Source organism: Somniosus microcephalus, chromosome 25 (assembly GCF_052327205.1).
Source record: "Somniosus microcephalus isolate GS21.2 chromosome 25, FLI_Smic_1.0, whole genome shotgun sequence".
Lineage (NCBI taxonomy): Eukaryota > Metazoa > Chordata > Chondrichthyes > Squaliformes > Somniosidae > Somniosus > Somniosus microcephalus.
This window is the reverse complement of record NC_141011.1, coordinates 51,401,671-51,424,232: the sequence shown is the minus strand read 5'-3', so window position 1 is coordinate 51,424,232 and position 22,562 is coordinate 51,401,671. Positions and strand designations below refer to the sequence as shown.

Below are 22,562 nucleotides of genomic sequence, written 5' to 3'. Positions count from 1 at the left end.
GGTAAAATGTGGGAGGCCATCCAGGAGTGCGTTGGAATAGTCAAGTCTAGAGATAACAAAGGCATGGATGAGGGTTTCAGCAGCGGATGAGCTGAGGCAGGGGTGGAGACAGGTGGTTACGGAGGTGGAAATAGGCGTTCTTAGTTATACTGCGGATATGTGGTCGGAAGCTCATTTCAGGGTCAAATATGACCCCAAGGTTGCGAACAGTCTGGTTCAGCCTCAGACAGATGTTAGGGAGAGGGATGGAGTCAGTGGCGAGGGAACGGAGTTTGTGACGGGGACTGAAAACAATGGCTTCGGTCTTCCCAATATTTAATTGGAGAAAATTTCTGCTCATCCAGAACTGGATGTCGGACAAGCAGTCTGACAATTTAGACACTGTGGAGGGGTCGAGAGAAGTGGCGGTGAGGTAGAGCTGGGTGTCGTCAGTGTACATGTGGAAACTGATGCTGTGTTTTCGGTTGATGTCACCAAGGGGCACCATGTAGATGAGAAATAGGAGGGAGCCAAGGATAGATCCTTGGGGGACACCAGAGGTAACGATGCGGGAGCGTGAAGAGAAACCGTTGCAGGTGATTCTCTGGCTACAATTAGATAGATAAGAATGGAACCAGGCGAGTGCTGTACAAGTCCCCGCCGCAGCTGAATTGATCACCTTTTCTGTGCAAAGATCAGTTTCCACGTCATGTCTCTTCTGGGTAAAAACTATGGTGAATACCGCATGGGATCTGCTGCTAGTCTCATTCATATTTGTAGCCGCCACAGTTCTGAAATTAAAAAGGTGATTGGTTTTACCAGCTGTGAAATACAGTGCCAAAATGATCTTTTACCCATTGCTCCACAGGGCTGTGACTCAAACGACAGGGACTTGGGTTACTGCAGGAACTTTCCCAATATCCAGGACTCAACTGTTGGTTTATTCGTCTCCCAAGTGAATATATTTTTCTCTTCTCTGTCCTCCCCGCTAATTCCTAACCATTTCCTCCTGGCCAATTCTCCTTGTACCCTACAGCCCTTTATATCCACGTTGCATCGACTATAGAGCGACCTTCAGATTACTACTGGATTAGGGCAGACCATATTATCCACACAGTTATAAACAAGTCCCAGGTGCTATACCAGTCAAACATTTACATAAAATAAAGCGATATGGGAACCTTGAGGGTCGTTGCGAGTCACAGCCCAAAGAATTGCAGATGATGTTTAGGGGCATCCTCCTAATTCTGCATCATCTGAAACTAGTGCAGTTTATTACACACAAGATTAAATGAAAATTAATGAATTAGAATGAATAAACACTGCTACAAATCTTAATGTAAAATCTTATTCTGTTCTCAAGTTTCCACAAATGCTGAAGAATCACCGTGCACACTCACCCCTGCTCTCATTGTCACCGCATGGCAATGAAATGATTTCTAGCATTAAAATTTGCTTGGCTTTATTAATTCAATTATCTAAAACGAAGCTCTTAGCTAATCAGCTGTGTCTTAGGATTATTTTTTTAATTTTTTAAAAAAGGAAATAAATGCCTTGGCTACGGAGTGCTGGTAGCGCAAAATTAGATCGATCTGATTCAGCACTATGCCCAACCTGGCTTTGTTCCCTGCGTCCATGAGGTCGGCGATGTCCGTGTAGGACGTTACGGCCAGTTTGGAAAGATCTTCTACGTAGGGTCCCAGCAGTGGGTGCTCTCTAACACGCAGGTTTCCTTTGGTCTTGGGATTTAGCAGATCTCGAACCCTTTCGCAATAGATTTCCATGTAGCTGACCTGTACACAACCATGAAAACACGATTGGGGTTTTTGAAGCAACAAGAACCAGCAACATAAAGATTTCAGTAATTAGGTCAGTGTTAAGGCTGGAGTTTGAACTGATATTCCTCAATTTTAGGATCGATCAGAAATGAAAGAAAGAAAGATTGTTTCAATGAAGTATATTGACAGCAGCAGCTCACATCACAAGTTTTTATATTTCTTTTTTGGGGCAGGAGAAATGTAACATGAAATGGTTTTGTATTTATCTAGCATTGTTAAATGCAAATACTGTCAACCAATACGGTACAGAATTGACTGTAGCGGAGAAAACTGCAAACATCACACTTCAGGGAAGGCTAAGATGGCATTCAGGTTGGTTTACTGTATCAGTCAATATTTGAAATTAAAGATCCCAATCTCATTTGTAGAGAAGTTTCTAAGTATTTCACTGCCTTACTCCTGAACATTAATTACAATGGGCCAGATATTCCAATCCCTGTGGGTGGGGTACGCGCTGTGTACCCATCCGTAGGGACATCGGAAATGCCGGTTTCAGGCTAGCACTGCGCGTGGGCCCTGCGCACCGGCAGTTTGGCGAGGCCCAGGAGTGGAACTCTGCGCCTCCCGGGAGCCCTCAGGTAAGGGTGCAGATTTTTCCAGATCGTAGTCCTCTGCCTGCGGGAGGCCTGCGATCGGAATATCTGGGCCATTGTACTTAATCCTCCTTAGATATCACAAATAGTCCAAGACAAATTTACATCTGCTGACTACTAAGTGTCTAGTGTGTGTTTTTTTTTAAATAAAGTAATTGTGGAATGTAATCAACCACTCCATCAGCTGAATTATTTTTATTTTGGGTGGGGAAAGCAGGCAAAGAGAATAATTACAATTAATATCATCAATTGTGCAATTCCGGCACAGACATGACGGGCCGAATGGCCTCCTTCTGTGCCTTAAATATCTGATCCTATTAATGGAAATTCTGGTTCTTACAAATCCCAGAATAGTTTGTAGCTCTGATAAATGGCTTCAAAACTATGTTACAGTCAAGTACTACGAATATCATAGAATGGAAGTAATGGGATCTAAAAAAAATAATTCCGTAAACCAATGATACACAACTCCCAACACCAAGTGGGAAAAGTGTTGTATTCTTTGACACCATTCGTATGTCAATTATTATGTGTTTTGGTAATCCGACTGATTTCAAGATGACAGTGAAGGCCATAAACTGAAGTTGTGCAGCATCAACATCGCGTCAAAGTTAAAAATAACCCACCAACTCATACCACACGTGTGGTACGATTTGAATCTCAGTAGTTTTGAGAGCCAGCTCAGGCCATTAGAGCTCTGCTTATTTATGGCCTTCACCAAGGCCTCACTTTCATCCCTTCCTGGGCCTGGATTCAGGTCCAAAATTTCCACAGAGCAAAGGCTAGTGACAGATTTGATGTAACCGGTTATTCTGGTTTCATTATTCATGGTCTAACTGCAATATCTAATGAGCTAACAGGCAGGCTTAGCACGGAGAACAATGTTTAATAAGATCAGTTTTGATATTTAACTTAAATGTTGCATAAATGTGATCAGTTCCACCAAAAGGTAAAAACTCACGTTTACAGGCAAAATGCACATCAGAAAACTCCTCACAGAAGATGTTAGTAGGAAAAAGTTCTACAAATATTGATAATGTTATCTGCATTATAAATCCGTAACCATTTGTAAAATCCATTGTACTTTGCAGTAGGATAAAGCGCTGCCTGAATCAAGCCAATAAATCACGATCAATTTATACAAAGCCGCATCGTTTCAACTGGTTTTAATATATATATTTTTTAAGTTTTTTCAATAAAAAAGGTTGCCTGTGGTCCAGGAATGACGCGAGATGTGGTCAGATTACACACTGACGCCACGACAAACCCCCAAAAAACCCTGAAGTAAACCTTGAAATGGGACTTCAATAAGTTCCTCAGAGCTGAAAAGCTGGGTTCTAAACCAGTGGGTGCTCCCTGCGACACATTCCTTTTGCACCGATTCTTACCTCCACAGAGTAGGACATGTCGGAATTGCTGTTGTCGTTTATTTTTTCAAAGAGGTCTTCACAAAGCTGCAGGATGGAACAAATTACGGTTTAAGCAGAAGCCACAGATCAATTTCAATCTGAGCTCGTATACGTGACAATATTATTTGGAAAAGGAAAAAAGAGCGAGGGAAGGGAGGAAGGGAAGGAAGGACTGACTTGCATTTCTATAGCGCCTTTCATGACCACCAGATATCTGGCTTTACGGCCAATGAAGTACTTTTTGAAGTGTATTCACTGTTGTAATGTAGGAAACGTGGCAGCCAATTTGCGCACAGCAAGCTCCCACAAACAGCAATGTGATAATGACCGGATAATCTGTTTTTAGTGATGTTGATGGAGGGATAAATATTGGCCGGGACACCGGGAATAACTCCCCTGCTCTTCTTTGAAATAGTGCCATGGGATCGTTTATGTCCACCTGAGAGCAGACGGGGCCTCGGTTTAACGTCTCATCCGAAAGACGGCTCCTCCAACAGTGCAGCACTCCCTCAGTACTGCACTGGGAGTGTCAGCCTAGATTTATGTGCTCAAGTCCCTGGAGTGGGACTGGAACCCACAACCTTCTGACTCAGGAGGCGAGGGTGCTACCCACTGAGCCACAGCCGACGGTGTTAAAGCACATTATCGGTCTTAAATTCTTACACGGTCATTAACTTTGAATTCATTTTAACTATTTTGTATTGTGTACAAAGCTTTAAAGTTCTCAACCACTCAAGTTTTCCACTGCATGTGGACGTGCTCCTTTATCCCTGCTCCAGCTGGCCGCCACAGCTGCCAGCAGAAACCACCTCTTTCGACTGCAAGAAGCCTTTTTTTTTGTGGCTTTATCACCCAGTTAACCAATTCCACATTAAGACCTTCACCAGATATTTACCAAAGTCTCGCTACAGATACTGAATACTGGTTGCTGCGAAATCTCATTTAAAAGTCACTTATTTGATGGATGACGGGAAAGTAGTTTAAAAAACCTGGATAATGCTACTTCCAAAACAGAACGCAGGCCTGGTGCCTGGGCAGGACGAGAAACCACCCATCGGGGTTGAGGGTTTTCTTTTTTGGAAGACGAGGTGGAACAGGAAAAAAAAAAGGCTGGACTTTTTAATGAAAATGCTGACGAGCACGATTACCGGTTGGAATTTCGATTCACAAGCTCTGCTATAATGCACGTTTTACCTAACTTTCAAAAAACATCAGGAGGGTGGGGTGGGGGGACAGAATTAGGGCCCATTCGCTAAAATAAAAAGCCATTTACAAAAAAAAAAGAGGCCTAGAAAATAGTTTCAGGCGGGGGACGTGAGGCGGGTGGTGTTGGATCGGCCGCCTGTTATACTCGGCGCCGTCACAGTCAAAGGGTGGCCGGTCTTGCGGCACCGCCCGAGACGAATTTCTGGCCCATAAAGTTTAATTGTACCTCCGCAAATTGAGATCGAACGTCACCTGTGGGATTATTCCTTGGTGGTCTTTATCCTGCTTCCCCATCATGGTGTAGGACTTCCCGGCCCCGGTTTGGCCATATGCGAAAATGCATACATTGTAACCTTCAAAGGAGTGCTGCAGCATTTCTTTACCAATGTCATTGTAGACTTGACTCTGAGAAGCAAAGGATGGATCTTCATCCTGCAGGGTTGGAGGGGGGGGGGGGGGGGGGGGATAAATTGTTTCAGATTACGCTTCATTCAGTGCACACATACCGGACGAGGAGAGAAAATGCATTTATCCCGAGGACAAGCGCTAGAACAAAAAACAGCAGCGGAGACTGTCCCCGTAAATGTGGTGAAACCGGAATCCGACAGCCCTACTGTCAATAGAATCACGGTGGGATTTGAGCTCCCCTTGCCTGGATTATTAGTCCAGGTCTCCAGATTACCAACGTTTATTGTCTACAACAGTCACACAAATGTCGGTGCTTCTATAAATAAACCTTCAAAAAAAAAATTGGGGGGGGGGGGGCAGGGGAGTGGACCCAAGAATTGAACCTTAACCTTCATAATAAACACTGGGCAAGAAAAAAACAAGTTCGAACAGAGCAATCGAATTGGTCACATACTATTACAGGAAACTCTTTGGTATCCGGCACCGACGGGACCGGCGTGTTGCCGGTTGATTAAAAATTCCGGATGACGGAGAGGGCTATCTACCGAGGCTATTTTTTAATAAACAAAAATTAAAAAATCAAGAAATGTGCAGTATACAGTAATTGGGTACTCCCGTCAGCGCGGGAGAGTCAGACTCCTGTTATTGCGGTGTTCCGACTTCCGACAGCGCCAAGAAGCCGAGTAGTGGCAGTTTGGAGAACTACCCCCACTGACTAACTCGGCCACCGCGGGAGACTCGGGCTCGGACTCGGACTCGGCAACATTGCCGGTTATTGAGGTGTTGTTTTCGGAGTATGAATTTTGCCGGTTGATAGAGCATTCTGGATATTTAGGTGCCGTTTAAACGAGAGTTTCCTGTACTATTATAATGCACTTTGTTTATTTCTGATGAACTGGATAACACTGCCAGTGCTGGAAACCACAAGCAGCCCATCCAGGACTTTAGAAAGCAGGCTGTTGCTATAGTGTTCTCTGCTCAAGAGGCAATGATGCAGCATGCCTACTGAAACCAGTTCTCAAACCAACGTATTCTGGTGCAATCATGATCCAGCTCTCAGCGGTAACTTTTTAAAAACCTGAATGCTCCTTGCGCCAATTTAGTAAAAAAAAGAGTGGGTGTGAAGGCAATCTGGCCCAAGGCCTCCACCAATGTTATTTCAAGTCAGTCCTTTGGAGGAATGTAAAAAAATTTTTAAAAATTGGCCAGAGACAACAGTCTTTGTAGGAACTGCCTGGCCCCTGCTCAACAAATCCCCCACAGAGTGAGAATTCAGCAGCAGGTGAAAAGGAAGGAGAGCTGCATTTGCATTCCACCACTGCCAAAGCACCATGTTATGTTAGAATGACGGAGGAGAAAGGGGTGGGGGGAGGAGTGGGAAAGAGAATCATTCATGTTAACCTGTTAAAATGAGGCCTTAAAATGTACTGCATACTGTTTCTGGTATCAAGTACTTTTTTCTTTAGTGCAAAAAAAGGTCAGGCATTAAGGAAGTTGTTTAATGGTCTTGCTACGAGTGCACTTTCATTGAAACAGTCTAGGTTGGTGGAAGCAAAATTCTTACCGTGGTATGCGACCAATAAGAGTAATCGAAGCTGAAGGTCTTTGGTGATTCCTTTGGATTCCTCGGGTTTAAAATACCTAAAGCAAGAGAAATCAAAATGGTGAGGCAATGGGTCATTGTAAAACCTTTACTTTAGAACAAGCAGGGACATGCAGCAAGCCATTGGTAACCTGGATAGGTTAATGGGCAGGAAGCAGATCCATGCACTCCGCTTAATCTCAACTGTGTCTTACAGGGCTTGACAGGGTAGATGCAGGGAGGATGTTTCCCCCTGGCTGAGGAGTCTAGAACCAGGAGTCACGGTCTCAGAATAAGGGGTCGGCCATTTAGGACTGAGATGAGGAGAAATTTCTTCACTCGGAGGGTGGTGAATCTTTGGAATTCTCTACCCCAGAGGGCTGTGGAGGCTCAGGTTGTTGAGTATATTCAAGACAGAGATCGATAGATTTTTGGATATTAAGGGAATCGAGGGATATGGGGGTAGGACGGGAAAGTGGAGATGAAGTAGATCAGCCATGATCTTATTGAATGGCGGAGCAGGCTCGAGGGGCCAGATGGCCGACTCCTGCTCCTATTTCTTATGTTCTTATGTCGCAGTTGGGGGTTGGGGGGGGTGGTGGAGGGAAGAGGGGGTGGTGAGGTGCGCACTCCCTCAAGGAAAGAGAGAACACAAATCCAACTATAGCATGGGGAACTGCCTAGTTGAGCACCCATTTCATTGCAAATTACTTCACAAATGTAGTTCCCTCACCCATCGTCATGGCCAGGGACAGCATTTCAGGACGTACAAGATAGAAAATGGGGTGGGTGGGGGTGGGGGGAGAATACCACAAAAGCAACAAAAAAGTCTTATTTAAAGGACAACAGCAGCATTTGATTGGTCAAGTTTAGACGTTTCCCTCAGCACACACTATGAAGGAAGCATTTAGGTACATCGTAAAAAATGACTTGGGGACAATTCAGTCACTAAACTGCTTTTTAAAGATAATGGTATCAAATACAAAGTCCAGCATTAATACCTGGGAAACTGAGGAGCATCATCCCGAAAACCTGTCTGACAGACCTGCTTTTGTTTCAGTTTTTCACCGAACTTCATCACAAACCCCAAACCCAAGATCAAAAAAGGAAATCTAAGAATCCTCGCAACAACTGGAGAAAGCAGTTTGGGGGGCGGTCAAGGGTGAGGTTCTCATAAAAGCACCTTTAAGTACATTAGTGACATGCTGCCGAGAGCGAGATGCATTTTTCCTGTCCGTTTGTGGTTATTGAATAGTAGAAGGTACAGAAATGTACTTGATAGTTGTACGCATCCAAGGGACATACTGCTGCATAGATTTTAACAGACGAGCTAAGCAAAACTGACAATTTTGTAAAACTCAATCCACTTCATAGATTTCCAGTGTTCTAGTTTAAAAGTTGGTGTTCATCTCCAAAAGAAGAAATTTAAATACTACGTTCCCCTAACTCCTTGTCCTCATCATTCCGATAGTTACAATTCCAGCTCTTACAATGCTTTTTTATTTGCACTTTACAGAAAAACTAGTCTACACGGACAAACGTATGCTTCAAAGGGCTGGAAGGGTTAGATTATGAGGACAGGTTGCATAAACTTGCGGTGTTCCCTGGAGCGCAGGTGGTTGAGGGATGATCTACTTGTTTAAAATAATGAAGGGATTCAATACAGAGAAACTATTTCCACTGCTGAGGGCATCCAGAACAAGGGGGCATAATCCAAAAATGAAACTTACGCCTTTTAAGAGTGAGGCGGCACTTTATCCAGACAAAGGATAGTGGAAATCTGGAATTCTCTTCCCCACCCCCCAAAAGGCTGTGGAAGCTGAGTCAATTGGAATTTTCAAGACGGAGATCGATAGATTTTTGTTCGATAAGGGCATCAAAGGATGGCGGGGGAGTCCAGAACCAGGGGTCACAGGCTAAGGATAAGGGGTAAGCCATTTAGGGCAGAGGTGAGGAGGAATTTCTTCACCCAGAGAGTGGTGAACCTGTGGAATTCTCTACCACACAAGGCAGTTGAGGCCAATTCATTAAATATATTCAAGAAGGTGTTAGATATATTTCTTAAGCCTAAAGGGATCAAAGGATATGGGGAGAAAGCAGGGACAGGGTACTGAATTTGGATGATCAGCCATGATCTCATTAAATGGTGGAGCAGGCTCGAGGGGCCGAATGGCCTACTCCTATCTTCTATGTTGTTTCTATGATATGAAGCAAAGGCCGGTAAATGCAGTGGAGACTCAGCTCAGCCATGATCTAATAAAATGGTGGAACAGGCTCGAGGGGTTGAATGGCCTCCTCCTATTCTTATGAACTCGACGTTGTGCATAAAGCACCTGGGATAGTGGACCTCCAGGTGAGCTGAACACTTTTACTGAGGAAGTACGCACAGAAGTTAGTTGGGCACCAGAGTGCCCTCCTGATCTTTCACATGGAAAACACCACGCTGAGACAATGGCCCGGATTTTGCTGTGGTAATGAAAGAAAGACAGAAAGAAAGACTTGCATTTCTATAGCGCCTTTCATGACCACCGGACGTCTCAAAGCGCTTTGCAGCCAATGAAGTACTTTTTGAAGTGTAATCACTGTTGTAATGTGGGAAATGCGGCAGCCAATTTGCGCACAGCAAGCTCCCACAAACAGCAATGTGATAATGACCAGGTAATATTTTTTTTGTTATGTTAGTTGAGGGATAAATATTGACCAGGACACTGGGGAGAACTCCCCTGCTCTTCTATCGAAATAGTGCCCGTGGGATATTTTACGTCCACCTGAGACAGCAGACGGGGCCTCGGTTTAATGTCTCATCCGAAAGACGGCACCTCTGACAGTGCAGCACTCCCTCAGCACTGCACTGGAGTGTCAGCCTAGATTTTTGTGCTCAAGTCCCTGGAGTGGGACTTGAACCCACAACTTCCTGACTCAGAGGCGAGGGTGCTGCCCACTGAGCCACAGCTGAAACGGTCAGTGACATGAATCAACTGAGCGGCCTGCGGGTGGCGCTGTCCAGGGAAGAGTATAAATACTCGGGCACGGGCCCAGCTTGCGCAGGATATTCTTAACAGGAACTAGTGAAGGACACAACTAGACCGCCGTGTTGTAAAACAGTTGATTAAAGCTTTGTTTAACGCTTAGACCAAGTGCCTAGTAGTTTTCTTACGTCAGTCAGCGCTCGCCTTCATTACTCTGGTGAAAGTGACAGCAACTTCTGGAGTCAGCGCACGCGCAGATAAAAAGGTGGAAATCCAGAAGTTGCCGTCAGTGATTCTACGCTTCTCCACCGGTTGCACGGTGGAGCTCCCCAGAGCTGATGATCAATTCCAATCACCCTGAAATGTAGCTCCTGGCAAAACCTTCCCTCTATTACGCTGGAGAAATCGCTGCGAAAACCCTCCGAAAAAGTTAAGCTTTGTTGAAAGAGGTGTAACTGGGTTTTTAATGGTGTATTGACTGCTGAACAACCATTCTGGCCCTGAAAAACCTAATTTTATATTTGTGGAATGTCAAATTATTCCATTAACATAAAAAATATATATATTTTAAGTGTTTATGATATTTCAGCTTCTACCTTAATCCTATGTGTATGTCTCAATGTTTATTTCACTCTCTCTAAAATTTATCAAAAGTAAATTATAATCTGTGCACTTTACTTCCTGGTTTGCTGTCTGCGAGAATTCTTCAATGTGATTGGCTGCTTAGCTTGCTTGATGCTGGCGATTCACTTGATTTGTCCCCAGATTCAAACTAAGGTCAGGAGAGCTGAAATTCACGCCACAGAGATCGCTAGATCTCCATGGGCGACTTTCTTCAAGGTCAGCGGCGAGAGCCATCCCTTCGCCGCTAACCACAGATTCCGGGCGATATAGTTCTAAACTAGAAACTACTGAGCGTCATCCAGAAGCGTGAGCAAATTAAAATACAATACCTAACTTTTGCAGTAAATTAATCAGTTTTTGGAGATCAATTGCTCCATGGTGTTTAAACCTCTCCATATGCATCACATCAAGTTGTGGTAAAGCATTAAGATGACCAAGTACCTCTGTGACTTGGTGTGCAATCACGAAACGAATGTGAACAAGCACCAGCTGCTGTCACATTTAATCCCAGTTTGTACTGCCCTGGAAATAGAACCAACCATTCACCTCAAATCAAAAATCAGAGGAAAAGACAATGGCATCTTGATGGCAGTAACATCCTATACAGATTGAACGTCCCGAATCCAGCAATCTCGGGATCGAGGCCGAGCCGGTTTTCGGGTTTTTCCGGACTTCGGAACGTGTTTCTGATGTCCGAAATCCAGAAACGCCCGAGCCCAGGTTGCGATATTTCCGGACTTCGGACATCAGAAACACGTTCGGAGTCCGGAAATGCCTGGGCCCAGGTTGCGTTTTTGGTAATAACAACAGAAAATGCTGGAAAAACTCAGCAGGCCAGGCAACATCCGTGGAGAGAAAATAGAGTCAACGTTTCGGGTCGAAACCCTTCGTCAGGACTGAAAAAACACAGGAAATGAAACAGATTAAAAGGCCAGTTTGGGGGCTGGGAAATGGGGGTGAGAGAACAAAAGAGAAGTGAAGAGACATTAAGAGGTATTCAAAACCAGACGAGATGGTGATCGGACTAGTGGAGACAAAAGACGGCTCTAGATGAGGTGTGAAATGCGCTGGCAGAATGAGAGACAGTTGCCATGTGGGAGAGAGAAAAAGGGGGAAGGGCACAAAACAAAGGTGTGGATAAAAAATATATAAAAATGTAATAGGGGCCGAGGTTATGATCTGAAATTGTTGAACTCGATATCGAGTCCAGAAGGCTGTAAAGTGCCTAATCGGAAGAGGAGGTGCTGTTCCTCGAGCTTACGCCGAGTTGCATTTTCTGTTGTTATTTCGGATTTCCAGCTTCTGCAGTATTTTGCTATCGTACTAGCGTTTTTGGTACGCCTCCCTCAGGGTATCTGGATTCCGGAACATTTTACGGATTCCGGACCCCTGCCACCAATCGTCCAAGGGTCCGGATTACCGGAACATTCCGGATTCCGGCACTCTGGATTTGGGACGCTCAACCTGTATCAGATTTCCCCGGGAGATGCCACTTTGGACACACTGTGCACCTGGGTAGCTTCTGTGGGGGGAAAAAAAAGCTCATTTTCAATGGTTCAGCCATGAGGGATGGTGATGGAGTCTGTCCTCACAGTAGCAGCCTTACATAAATCAACATGTCACAAGCCCGAGTTGTCTGGCTAAACACGTTGGACTTGACGGAGGCAGTTTTCAGACAGATGTAAACAAAATGCAAACCCCAATCCTCTTTCCCCTGCACTTTACTATCAAACACAGGACCCCCCCCCCCCGCCTTAGATTTGATAATTCTTTACTATACCATCACACTATTTTACGATTAAATAAAAATCACATTGAAATCGAACGTGAACTTTAAGCCCATTAAAGACTGATCATGGTCTATGGCAAAGTGAGAATTGTTTGACACGGGTTATAATGACAGGCATTTAAAAATGTTAATGTCTCATTTAGCAATTTTGTAATATTTAGAAGATACAGTTTGAATAACTATCCATCATCACCCAACAATAATACAATATCATTGAAACAGTGGTCAACGTGAAGATTGATCTATGCTTTCCCTACAACCCTGAAAATGTATGCAACACTTTCCAAGTTATGTAAACTAGTCGTTGATTATGAAGCATATTTTTAAAATATTAAAATCTGTTGAGGGAAAAAGCAGTCCAGCTACACACTGATTAGTGACAGAAAATAGGTCAAAACCATGGAGGTGTAATCCTTTAATCCCTATCCTTCTAATCTTTTAATATTTGAAAATGTACAAATTGAAAGAAAAAAAACATCCTGGTTTCCCTTTACTGATTAGACACCGGCTCCCAGAGTGAAGAATGCCGACGCCTGTAATCGGCACAGTCATGCTTCATATATAGGATCCTCCGCACAATGTAGGAGTATAAAGCCTTGCTCGGCTGGATCAGGAGAAACCATAGGCCTAGCACACAAGGAAAAAAGGAAATGATCCCCAAGGCCTTGTACAACGCCTAGGTCCACCTGCGCCACTGAGACTGTTTATTCCCCCCCCCCCCAGCTAAAACGGTGGCTTCTACTCTTTACATCACATCTCTCGCTGTTGAATTGGAGCAAAACCAATTTACTGTCAGATTAGTGGGGAATTAAGCTTAAGCTTTGTATTCACTAGATGTCATTTAGAACCATCAAATTCTGAAGTACCTGGATAACCGTCAACATAACATTTAAGGCATACTGGCAATATTAAAAGAAAAACTTCCTCTATATACAAACATTCTCTATTTTACAATGACTGTGGAGAATGAGGAGATCGCGGTGACTGCAGGAACACACGGAAGCTCCAAGTCAATCCAAACTGTAATCTCTCCAAGCTCCTAAAAATGAAAGCAATCTCTTTCCCTCCCTCGTACCGACGCGACGTTATGTCACAAAACATGCCCAATTTCAGCACTGCAATTCCATTAAAATGTCTCATTCGCGGAAATTTGGTCGAGCAGCTAATCGTCAACTGAAAGACGCAGCATCCTCATTCCAAATACTGAAATGAAAACCAACACTCCCACAGCATTCATAACTTAAAAGGCCACCCTCCAAAAATAGAAACAGTTGTCAGTGGTTCTGTCAATTGAAGTAATCCCCTTGTGCAACTATCTGGCTCCATGCTAATGCATTCAGTCTAGTAGGACACGAGAGATCAGCATTTTCCAATAAAACTCATGCACTGGTTTGTGTTCCACTACAAACCCGGATAAGCTGCAGAAGTGATCAACAGATTTTCGTTTTAGATTACCCTCTTTTGCAAAAATACAACTTGCTCATTACTCTCCTACAACTTGTCCCATTTGTGATCAATGTACTCACCACTGTATTTTGAGTATTACATTCCACCCAACCTGCCTCTCTCTCTGTGCATTGTAGACATTGTTTTAAGGAACAATTGAAGAAAAGTTACTAATCCAGATCAGTAAATTTTGAAAATGATTGGTTCTGGTTGCAAAGTTATGTTGCAAAGTTATGTATTACAACATAGAAACAGGTCATTCGCCCCAACCAATCTTTGCTGCTTTTATCCTCGACATCCTCTGTTCCCATATGCCTTTACCCGCCTTTCCTCCGAGCACCTATCTAACTGGTTCTTAAATACTGACATGCTTGCTGCTTCAATCACTAACTCTAGAAGTGCATTCCACAACCTCGTACCACCTCGCTGTTGAAAAAAATATTCTTCTGCTCTCTATCCTAAATCTCTTCCATTTAATCTTATGTCTACGTCCCCTCAATCACTGGAATCAGCTATTTCCATCTACTCTGTCCCAATGCCTTCATAATTTTAAACACCTCTATCATCATGTAATTGCCTGTTGTAACAAAAACATCCCCAGTTTTTCTAGTCTTTCTTCACGTATTTGTTTTGCCTCATACCAGGCAGCATCCTAGTGAATTTGTGCTGTACCCTCTCTATTGCCTCAATACCCTTCTTAGTGTGGAACCCAAAACTGCAAACCGCCCTCCAACTGTGGTCTTATATAGGTTCTATGGCCTTCATAGCGAGAGGATTCGAGTACAGGAGCAAGGATGTCTTGCTGCAGTTGTACAGGGCCTTGTTGAGACCACACCTTGAGTATTGTGTACAGTTTTGGTCACCTTATCTGAGGAAGGATGTTCTTGCCATGGAGGGAGTTCAGCGAAGATTCACCAGGCTGATACCTGGGATGGCAGGAATGACGTATGAAGAGAGATTGGATCGATTGGGCTTATATTCGCTGGAGTTCAGAAGAATGAGAGGGGATCTCATGGAAACTTATAAAATTCTAACAGGACTAGATAGACTAGATGCAGGAAGGATGTTCCCGATGGCGGGGGAGTCCAGAACCAGGGGCCACAGTCTAATGATAAGGGGTAAGCCATTTAGGACAGAGATGAGGAGGAATTTCTTCACCCAGAAAGCGGTGAACCTGTGGAATTCTCTACCACAGAAGGCAGTAGAGGCCAATTCATTAAATATATTCAAGAAGGCATTAGATATATTTCTTAAAGCTAAAGGGGTCAAGGGATAAGGGGAGAAGGCAGGGACAGGGTACTGAATTTGGATGATCAGCCATGATCTCATTGAATGGCGGAACAGGCTCGAGGGCCCGAATGGCCTACTCCTGCTCCTATCGTCCATGTTTCTATGTTTCACCGTAACTTCGTGCAAAAAAAGGCAACTTACACGAGCTGTTACTTCAGCCCATATCCAAGTGAATGGAACAAGAGGAGCAATGAAAAGGTACTGAAGGAAGAACATCACCAGAAAAAAACTGAGCCAAGTAATCAAGTCCTTCAGGTTTTGATCCACAAACCAGCAAGTATATAGGATTCGGAGGGGGATCGACAGGGTAGATGCAGGGGCGATGTTTCCCCTGGCTGGAGACTCTAGAACTAGGGGGTCACAGTCTCAGGATAAAGGGGTCGGCCATTGAGGACTGAGAGGAGGAGGAATTTCTTCACTCGGAGGGTGGTGAATCTTTGGAATTCTCTGCCCCAGAGGGCTGTGGAGGTTCAGTCGTCGAGTATATTCAAGTTTGGGATGGGTAAGATTTTTGGATACTAAGGGAATCAAGGGGTATGGGGATCGGGCGGGGACGTGGAACCATGATCTTACTGAATGGCGAAGCAGGTCGGAGGGACCGTATGGCCTACTCCTGCTCCTGATTCTTATGTTCTTATGTTACCACAAAACCGATGGGGTTAGACGGAGGGATGGGAGGGGAGGAGGCTCAAGTGGACATTAAATGCTGGGAAAGACTATTTAGGCCGAATGGCCTGTTTTACTTGCAGTGGATTCCATGTAATTCTATGTGAAATGGAGAGTGGACTGACTATACGGGCACTCTTCACCCAGCTACTGTTGATCTACAATACCCATCTCCAAAAGGGCCTGGGAAGTTATGGCTCCGACTGACAAAGATGCACCATGGGAGTTGTAGTTTCCATCTGTTTCTGTGGAACGACATTACCCAGAGTGTAGGGGAGATCCAGGCCAGACATGTACAAATAAAGAACAACAAAAAACACTGGAAAAACTCAGCAGGCCAGGCAGCATCCGTGGAGAGAAACAGAGTTAACGTTTCAGGTCGAAGACCTTTCGTCTGACGATAGGTCTTCGACCTGAAACGTTAACTCTGTTTCTCTCTCCACGGATGCTGCCTGGCCTGCTGAGTTTTTCCAGCGTTTTCTGTTGTTATTTCGGATTTCCAGCGCCCGCAGTATTTTGCTAATGTACAAATAAATGTCCTGCTGAGTAGCCAAAAGGTTAATATCAAAATTTTCACTTCTTTTGTTAAAAAAAAAGTTTCACGCAGTTTAAGCCATTGAAAAGTAATGAACAATGGGCTTTGGGATAAAGGGTTTTTTTTTGTATGTTTTGCACCGAGAAGACTTAACATTTGAGTTTATTCAGCGGGAGATGTTGTAGACTCTTTGTTGCAGCTGTAGTCAGCAAGGCCCAGAGCATGGCAATTAGCCACTCACTCCTTCAGGGGCTACTGAATGATTTGGACAGGTTGGGTGATTGGGCAGAAGCATGGCAGATGCAGTATAATGTGGATAAATGCAAGGTTATCCATTTTGGTGGCAAAAACAATAAAGCAGATTATTATCTGAATGGCAATAGATTGGGAGAAGGGGAAGTGCAACGAGACCTGGGTGCCCTTGTGCACCAGTTGCTGAAGGTAAGCATGCAGGTGCAGCAGGCGGTTAAGGCGGCAAATGGTATGTTGGCCTTCATAGCGAGAGGGTTCGAGTACAGGAACAAGGATGTCTTGCTGCAGCTGTACAGGGCCTTGGTGAGACCACACCTTGAGTATTGTGTGCAGTTTTGGTCGCCTTATCCGAGGAAGGATGTTCTTGCTACGGAGAGAGTGCAGCAAAGATTCACCAGACTGATGCCTGGGATGGCAGGAATGACGTATGAGGAGAGATTGGGTCGATTGGGCTTATACTCGCTGGAGTTTAGAAGACTGAGAGGGGATCTCTTTGAAACTTATAAAATTCTAACAGGACTAGACAGACTAGATGCAGGAAGGATGTTCCCGATGGCGGGGGAGTCCAGAACCAGGGGTCACAGTCTAAGGATAAGGAGTAAGCCATTTAGGACAAAGATGAAGGAAGAATTTCTTCACCCAGAGAGTGGTGAACCTGTGGAATTCCCTACCACAGAAGGCAGTGGAGGCTAATTCATTAAATATATTCAAGGAGTTAGATATATTTCTTAAGGCTAAAGGGATCAAGGGATATGCGGAGAAGGCAGGGACAGGGTACTTACATAGAAACATAGAAGATAGGAGCAGGAGTAGGCCATTCGGCCCTTCAAGCCTGCTCCGCCATTCAACGAGATCATGGCTGATCATCCAACCCTAGCACCCGGTCCCTACACCGACAGCCATCCCACCCAAGCCCTATCCCCGTAACCCCACGTATTTAATCCCCCCTAACACTAAGGGTCAATTTTTTTTTTTTTTTATCATGGCCAATCAACCTAACCTGCACAACCTGTACTGAATTTGGATGATCAGCCATGATCTCATTGAATGGCGGAGCAGGCTCGAGGGGCCAAATGGCCTACTCCTGCTCCTATCTTCTATGTTTCTATGTTTACTCACTCGAGACTCCCTGAAGAACCTCTTCTGGAGCAGGTGCTAAGCCAATGACAGCTGCAGTCAAGAACGACAAACCCAACGTGGGAGGTGAGGGGGGGGAAAAGGAGGAAAGAAACTTTCATAATCTCTTTTATAACATAGACCCATCCTAGCAAATCTCTCGGGCGTTTCCTGAAATGGGAAGAACAACCTTCTTGAAGTCTCCAGGATCTGCGTGCCCACAGTCATTGCTTCCCGTACGGTCACAGACTCCTGCGGGCGGCTCGCTACCTGAACCCCAACTGGGAGTGAAATAATCTGAGGCGGCCTGGATCCACGGGAGAATCTCCAGTGGGAATCTCCCATTTTCTTACTCCGAAGCGAGGAGGAGCACAAGTGTATGATGCCGCGGTGCCACACAAAGGCAGTGCTCGAGGTCGGCTTTGTCACAGACCATTAGAATGGGGTTTTGGCGGGGAAAACAAACTCTTAACGAGGCTTATATTTTTCCAAAGTATTTGCTCCCAGCTCTTCAAATCTGATGATAATGAAACCCTCTGTACAAAATATTTAAATAAAATGCTCATTACAGGAAACTCTCGATTTACCGGCACCTAAATAACGGCACCTAAATAACCGGAAACCTCTTACCTGAACTTCCTCCTGAATTTTGCCGGTTAAGTTTTACTTCATATTAGTGGCCGTTCCTGGATCTGTGGCTGTGTAACCGGGGTTCCTGCACCTGTTGCTAAGCAACAGGGACGCCTGTATCTGTTGCTGTGTACGGGGCTCTGGTACCTTTTAACTATACCTCTCTGTAATCCGGACTTTTTGATAAACCGGCACCACGCCGTTCCCGTTGGTGCCGGATAAAAAAGAGTTTCCTGTACTTGGTAATGTCGCAGGAAAGAAGCTGTAGTATCCCGAGAATGCAAACATGCTGAACTTCAAAAAGACCGCAAAACAGCTGCCAGATGCTAGCACAGCTTGCTCTGCAGTCCTCAACAAAAATAGACATTCTTCCTCCCTTCTGGCACAGGATCATTTAACACAGCTTGCTGTCAACTTTTCTTCAATGCTAAATTACAAAAAAAAACTGCTTGAAACTTTTTTTATTTAAGAGATAGCAGCATCACTCAAAAGTCACCCCACCCCAGTCTGATCCGCAGGACGTATTTTACAAAAAGCTTTCCCCACACACACACACAAACAAAATGAACCGTCCGTCATTCATGGCATTAAAGCAGCCAGGGTCGAAGCATTTGCATTTGTGGATAATGTCAACATTGTGAGAAAACGCCAGTGGTATTATTTTTCTTGTTATGCTATACTTGCAAATCGCAGTAGTGTCTTCTTACTAAACAATCCATGTTGGAGGTATTCGAGTTGCTCTTTACAAAGCCGCTGATTGCTAGAATTATAGACAAGAGGGTCTGGGATATCATTGCAAAAAAACTCCGAGCCCAGAAAATAGAAAAGCTTCTTTTAATTATAAATTCCCCAGAGAGAAATACAAAATAAATATTGCCATGCTGTGTTAGGAAGTTTCAATGATTTAATAAATGTGGAAACCACTATATACCTTCCCCCAGTCTGAAAAACAACCGTTCACCACTACGACGATAGCAAAATACTGCGGATGCTGGAAATCCAAAATACTGCGGATGCTGGAAATCCGAAATAGCAACAGAAAACGCTGGAAAAACTCAACAGGCCAGGCAACATCCGTGGAGAGAGAAACAGAGTTAACTTTTCAGCTCGAAGAGTTTTTCCTGCGTTTTCTGTTGTTATTTCCGTTCACCACTACTCTCTGTTTCCTGTCACTCAGCCAATTCCGTATCCATGCTGCCACTGTCCCTTTTATTCCATGGACTTCAAGATTTGCTGGCAAGCCTATTATGTGGTACTTTATCAAACGCCTTTTGGAAGTCCAGGTACACTACATCAACCGCATTACCCTCATCAAAAAACTAGAATTTAAAACCACATAAAATAATGCCAATCTATTGACTTCCTTGGCACTGCAGCCAAAATAGGCTCGGGAAATTTGGGAGGCGGGGGGGGGGGGGGGGGGTGGGGGTGGGTGAAAGAGAACACACTTCTGTTTCAAAGCAGGCCAAATTCCCTTTGTCTTTTTAAATGTCAGCTTTTCAATTTTATGACTGGACAGGAACAGCAGGTGACAAAATGACAGAAGCACTGCCTCTGTAATGATCTTGACTCATCAGCGATCTATTCCCCGGCTTCCTGGCCAATCTCTGCAGAAACCATGACTAATGAGCAAAGACTTGACGCACATCATGTCCATTGAAAATGCAAGCAGTCATCAGCAATTGATTCACTCTTATTTTTGCTACAACCAACTGAAATGCAAGCACAGCTAAATGAATTCTCCAGCTTGTAACTGCAAGCAACTGGCCAAGAAATTGAACTCAAATGCAATAATCAATAAGAACTTGGCTCCCATTTTTCCTAATTTTGTTTCAAGCCTTTTCTGAGGAGCAGGTAAAGCAGTTACAGCAATGATCTTGGTGTTGCTGTATGCCCCACATAGCATTTAAAAATGTATATCCTATTCTTACACTTGCAATCATTAATCTCACTCCTCGTCAGATATATATCTAACTTTTTTTTTTAATAAAAAGGGCAGCATTAACTAGGAGTCCATCCTATATTCTGGGGAAGGAGAAGTGAACCTCTCAGGTCTTTTTTTGCAACTTCTCCAATCTTTCACCCAAAGGAAATCAAGGGATATGGGGATCGGGCGGGAAAGTGGAGTTGAGGTCGAAGATCAGCCATGATCTTATTGAATGGCGGAGCGGGCTCGAGGGGCCGCGTGGCGGAGCGGGCTCGAGGGGCCGCGTGGCGGAGCGGGCTCGAGGGGCCGCGTGGCGGAGCGGGCTCGAGGGGCCGCGTGGCCGACTCCTGCTCCTAATTCTTATGTTCTTAATCCAAATGCTGTTCAGTATTTGAATACATGCCCCTTCACAATCTTCTCCAATGAAAAGAAGTCCAGTTCTATGAAACTTCTCTTCATAATTTAGAGGTTAAATTTCAGAAGCATCACTTGCGCTTATCTGAGCAGAAGAAATGTATTCCTCCAGTTCTAGTGGTGTCCTCTTGGTTTGGTTAGCAGCTCTCTCACCCAAGAGTCCAAGAGTTGTGGGTTCAAGTCCCACTCCAGGACTTAAGCATACATTCTAGGCCGACACTTCAGTGCGGTATTAAGGAAGTGCCACATCAGCAAAGAGGACATCCTTCTGATACGTTATACAGAGCTCCTGTCTCCCTTGTCTAGTGAATATTAAATAGCCCATGGCATTACTGGAAGAGCTGAGTGTTCTGGCCAAGTGGTTCCTCAACCACACCTCCAAAAACAGTGCACTGCTCGGCAATTTCATTATTGGTTGCGTCATGTTGCAAGTTATGGCAGTTAAGGCGGCAGATGGTATGTTGGCCTTCATAGCGAGAGGATTCGAATACAGGAGCAAGGATGTCTTGCTGCAGATGTACAGGGCCTTGGTGAGACCACACCTTGAGTACTGTGTGCAGTTTTGGTCGCCTTATCTGAGGAAGGATGTTCTTGCCATGGAGGGAGTGCAGCGAAGATTCACCAGACTGATACCTGGGATGGCAGGAATGACGTTATGAGGAGAGATTGGGTCAATTAGGCTTATATTCGCTAGAGTTTAGAAGAATGAGAGGCGGATCTCATTGAAACTTATAAAATTCTAATAGGACTAGACAGACTAGATGCAGGAAGGATGTTCCCGATGGCAGGGGAGTCCAGAACCAGGGGTCACAGTCTAAGGATAAGGGGTAAGCCATTTAGGACAGAGATGAGGAGGAATTTCTTCACCCAGAGAGTGGTGAACCTGTGGAATTCTCTACCACACAAGGCAGTTGAGGCCAATTCATTAAATATATTCAAGGAGGAGTTAGATACATTTCTTAAGGCTAAAGGGATCAAGGGATATGGGGAGAAAGCAGGGACAGGGTACTGAATTTGGATGATCAGCTATGATCTCATCGAATGGCAGAGCAGGCTCGAGGGGCCGAATGGCCTACTCCTGCTCCTATCTTCTATGTTTCACTGATGGACATTAGGTGTTCAGGTCTCAGATGGGTAGTGCCCTTAAACCAAACCTTCAGCAGCATTTCTTAGGGCATCTACACGCCTCCAGCTGCCGGCCAGCACAAGTGCAGATTTATTTTTCCTCCATTCCTTCATATCATTAATTGCTTCAAATACATTCCAGCTACTTATTGCATTCAACAATAATTATTTGATCAATTGAGCAAACAACTGGTTCCTTTTAATGAAAGCATCGCATTAAAACAATAAACTCACACATAATAGGGGAGTGAGGCAGTTTGAATTACACAGGTATAAAACGAAAAACAAAACAGACTTGCATTTCTCCAGCGCCTTTCACAACCTCAGGACGTCCCAAAGCGCTTTACAGCCAATGAAGTACTTTTTTGAAGTGGAGTCACTGTTGTAATGTAGGAAATGCGGCAGCCAATTTGCACACAGCAAGCTCTCACAAACAGTGATGTGATAATGACCAGATAATCTGTTAAAGTATGTATAAGTTTGAAAGAGTTGCTAGGTTTTCAGTACTTCCATGAGCTGATTCAATGAGAAACTATTAGGACATTCGGTCAGATATCGAACATTAATACAGCACACAGTATATGGGGTCCTTTTTCTTTTAAAGCCCACCTTTCTAGTATATTCCTTTCTCTATAAGCTAAGCCTCTCTGTTAGAAGGATATTCACACTACAACTCAAGTACTGGGATGTTAATTATATTAATGCAAAAAGAATTCTGGTACAATTTCAACCACAAAGTTGGGAAGGGGACAGTGAGAAATCAG

The 22,562-nt window shown here is 44.3% G+C and overlaps 1 protein-coding gene across 28 annotated transcripts in view; it reads right to left on the bottom strand.

Annotated features, from left to right (window-relative positions):
• The window catches only part of kif1b (kinesin family member 1B), a 290,388-nt gene that overhangs the window by 178,261 nt on the left and 89,565 nt on the right, over positions 1–22,562 (bottom strand). For all 28 annotated transcript variants that reach the window (XM_085967403.1, XM_085967405.1, XM_085967411.1 and 25 more), the window contains exons 3-7: positions 6,998–7,074; positions 5,278–5,457; positions 3,799–3,864; positions 1,594–1,772; positions 659–770 (exon numbers count right to left, since the gene is read on the bottom strand). In XM_085967403.1, coding sequence (XP_085823529.1) covers positions 659–770; positions 1,594–1,772; positions 3,799–3,864; positions 5,278–5,457; positions 6,998–7,074 — 614 coding nt within the window. The remainder of the gene's footprint in view (positions 1–658; positions 771–1,593; positions 1,773–3,798; positions 3,865–5,277; positions 5,458–6,997; positions 7,075–22,562) is intronic.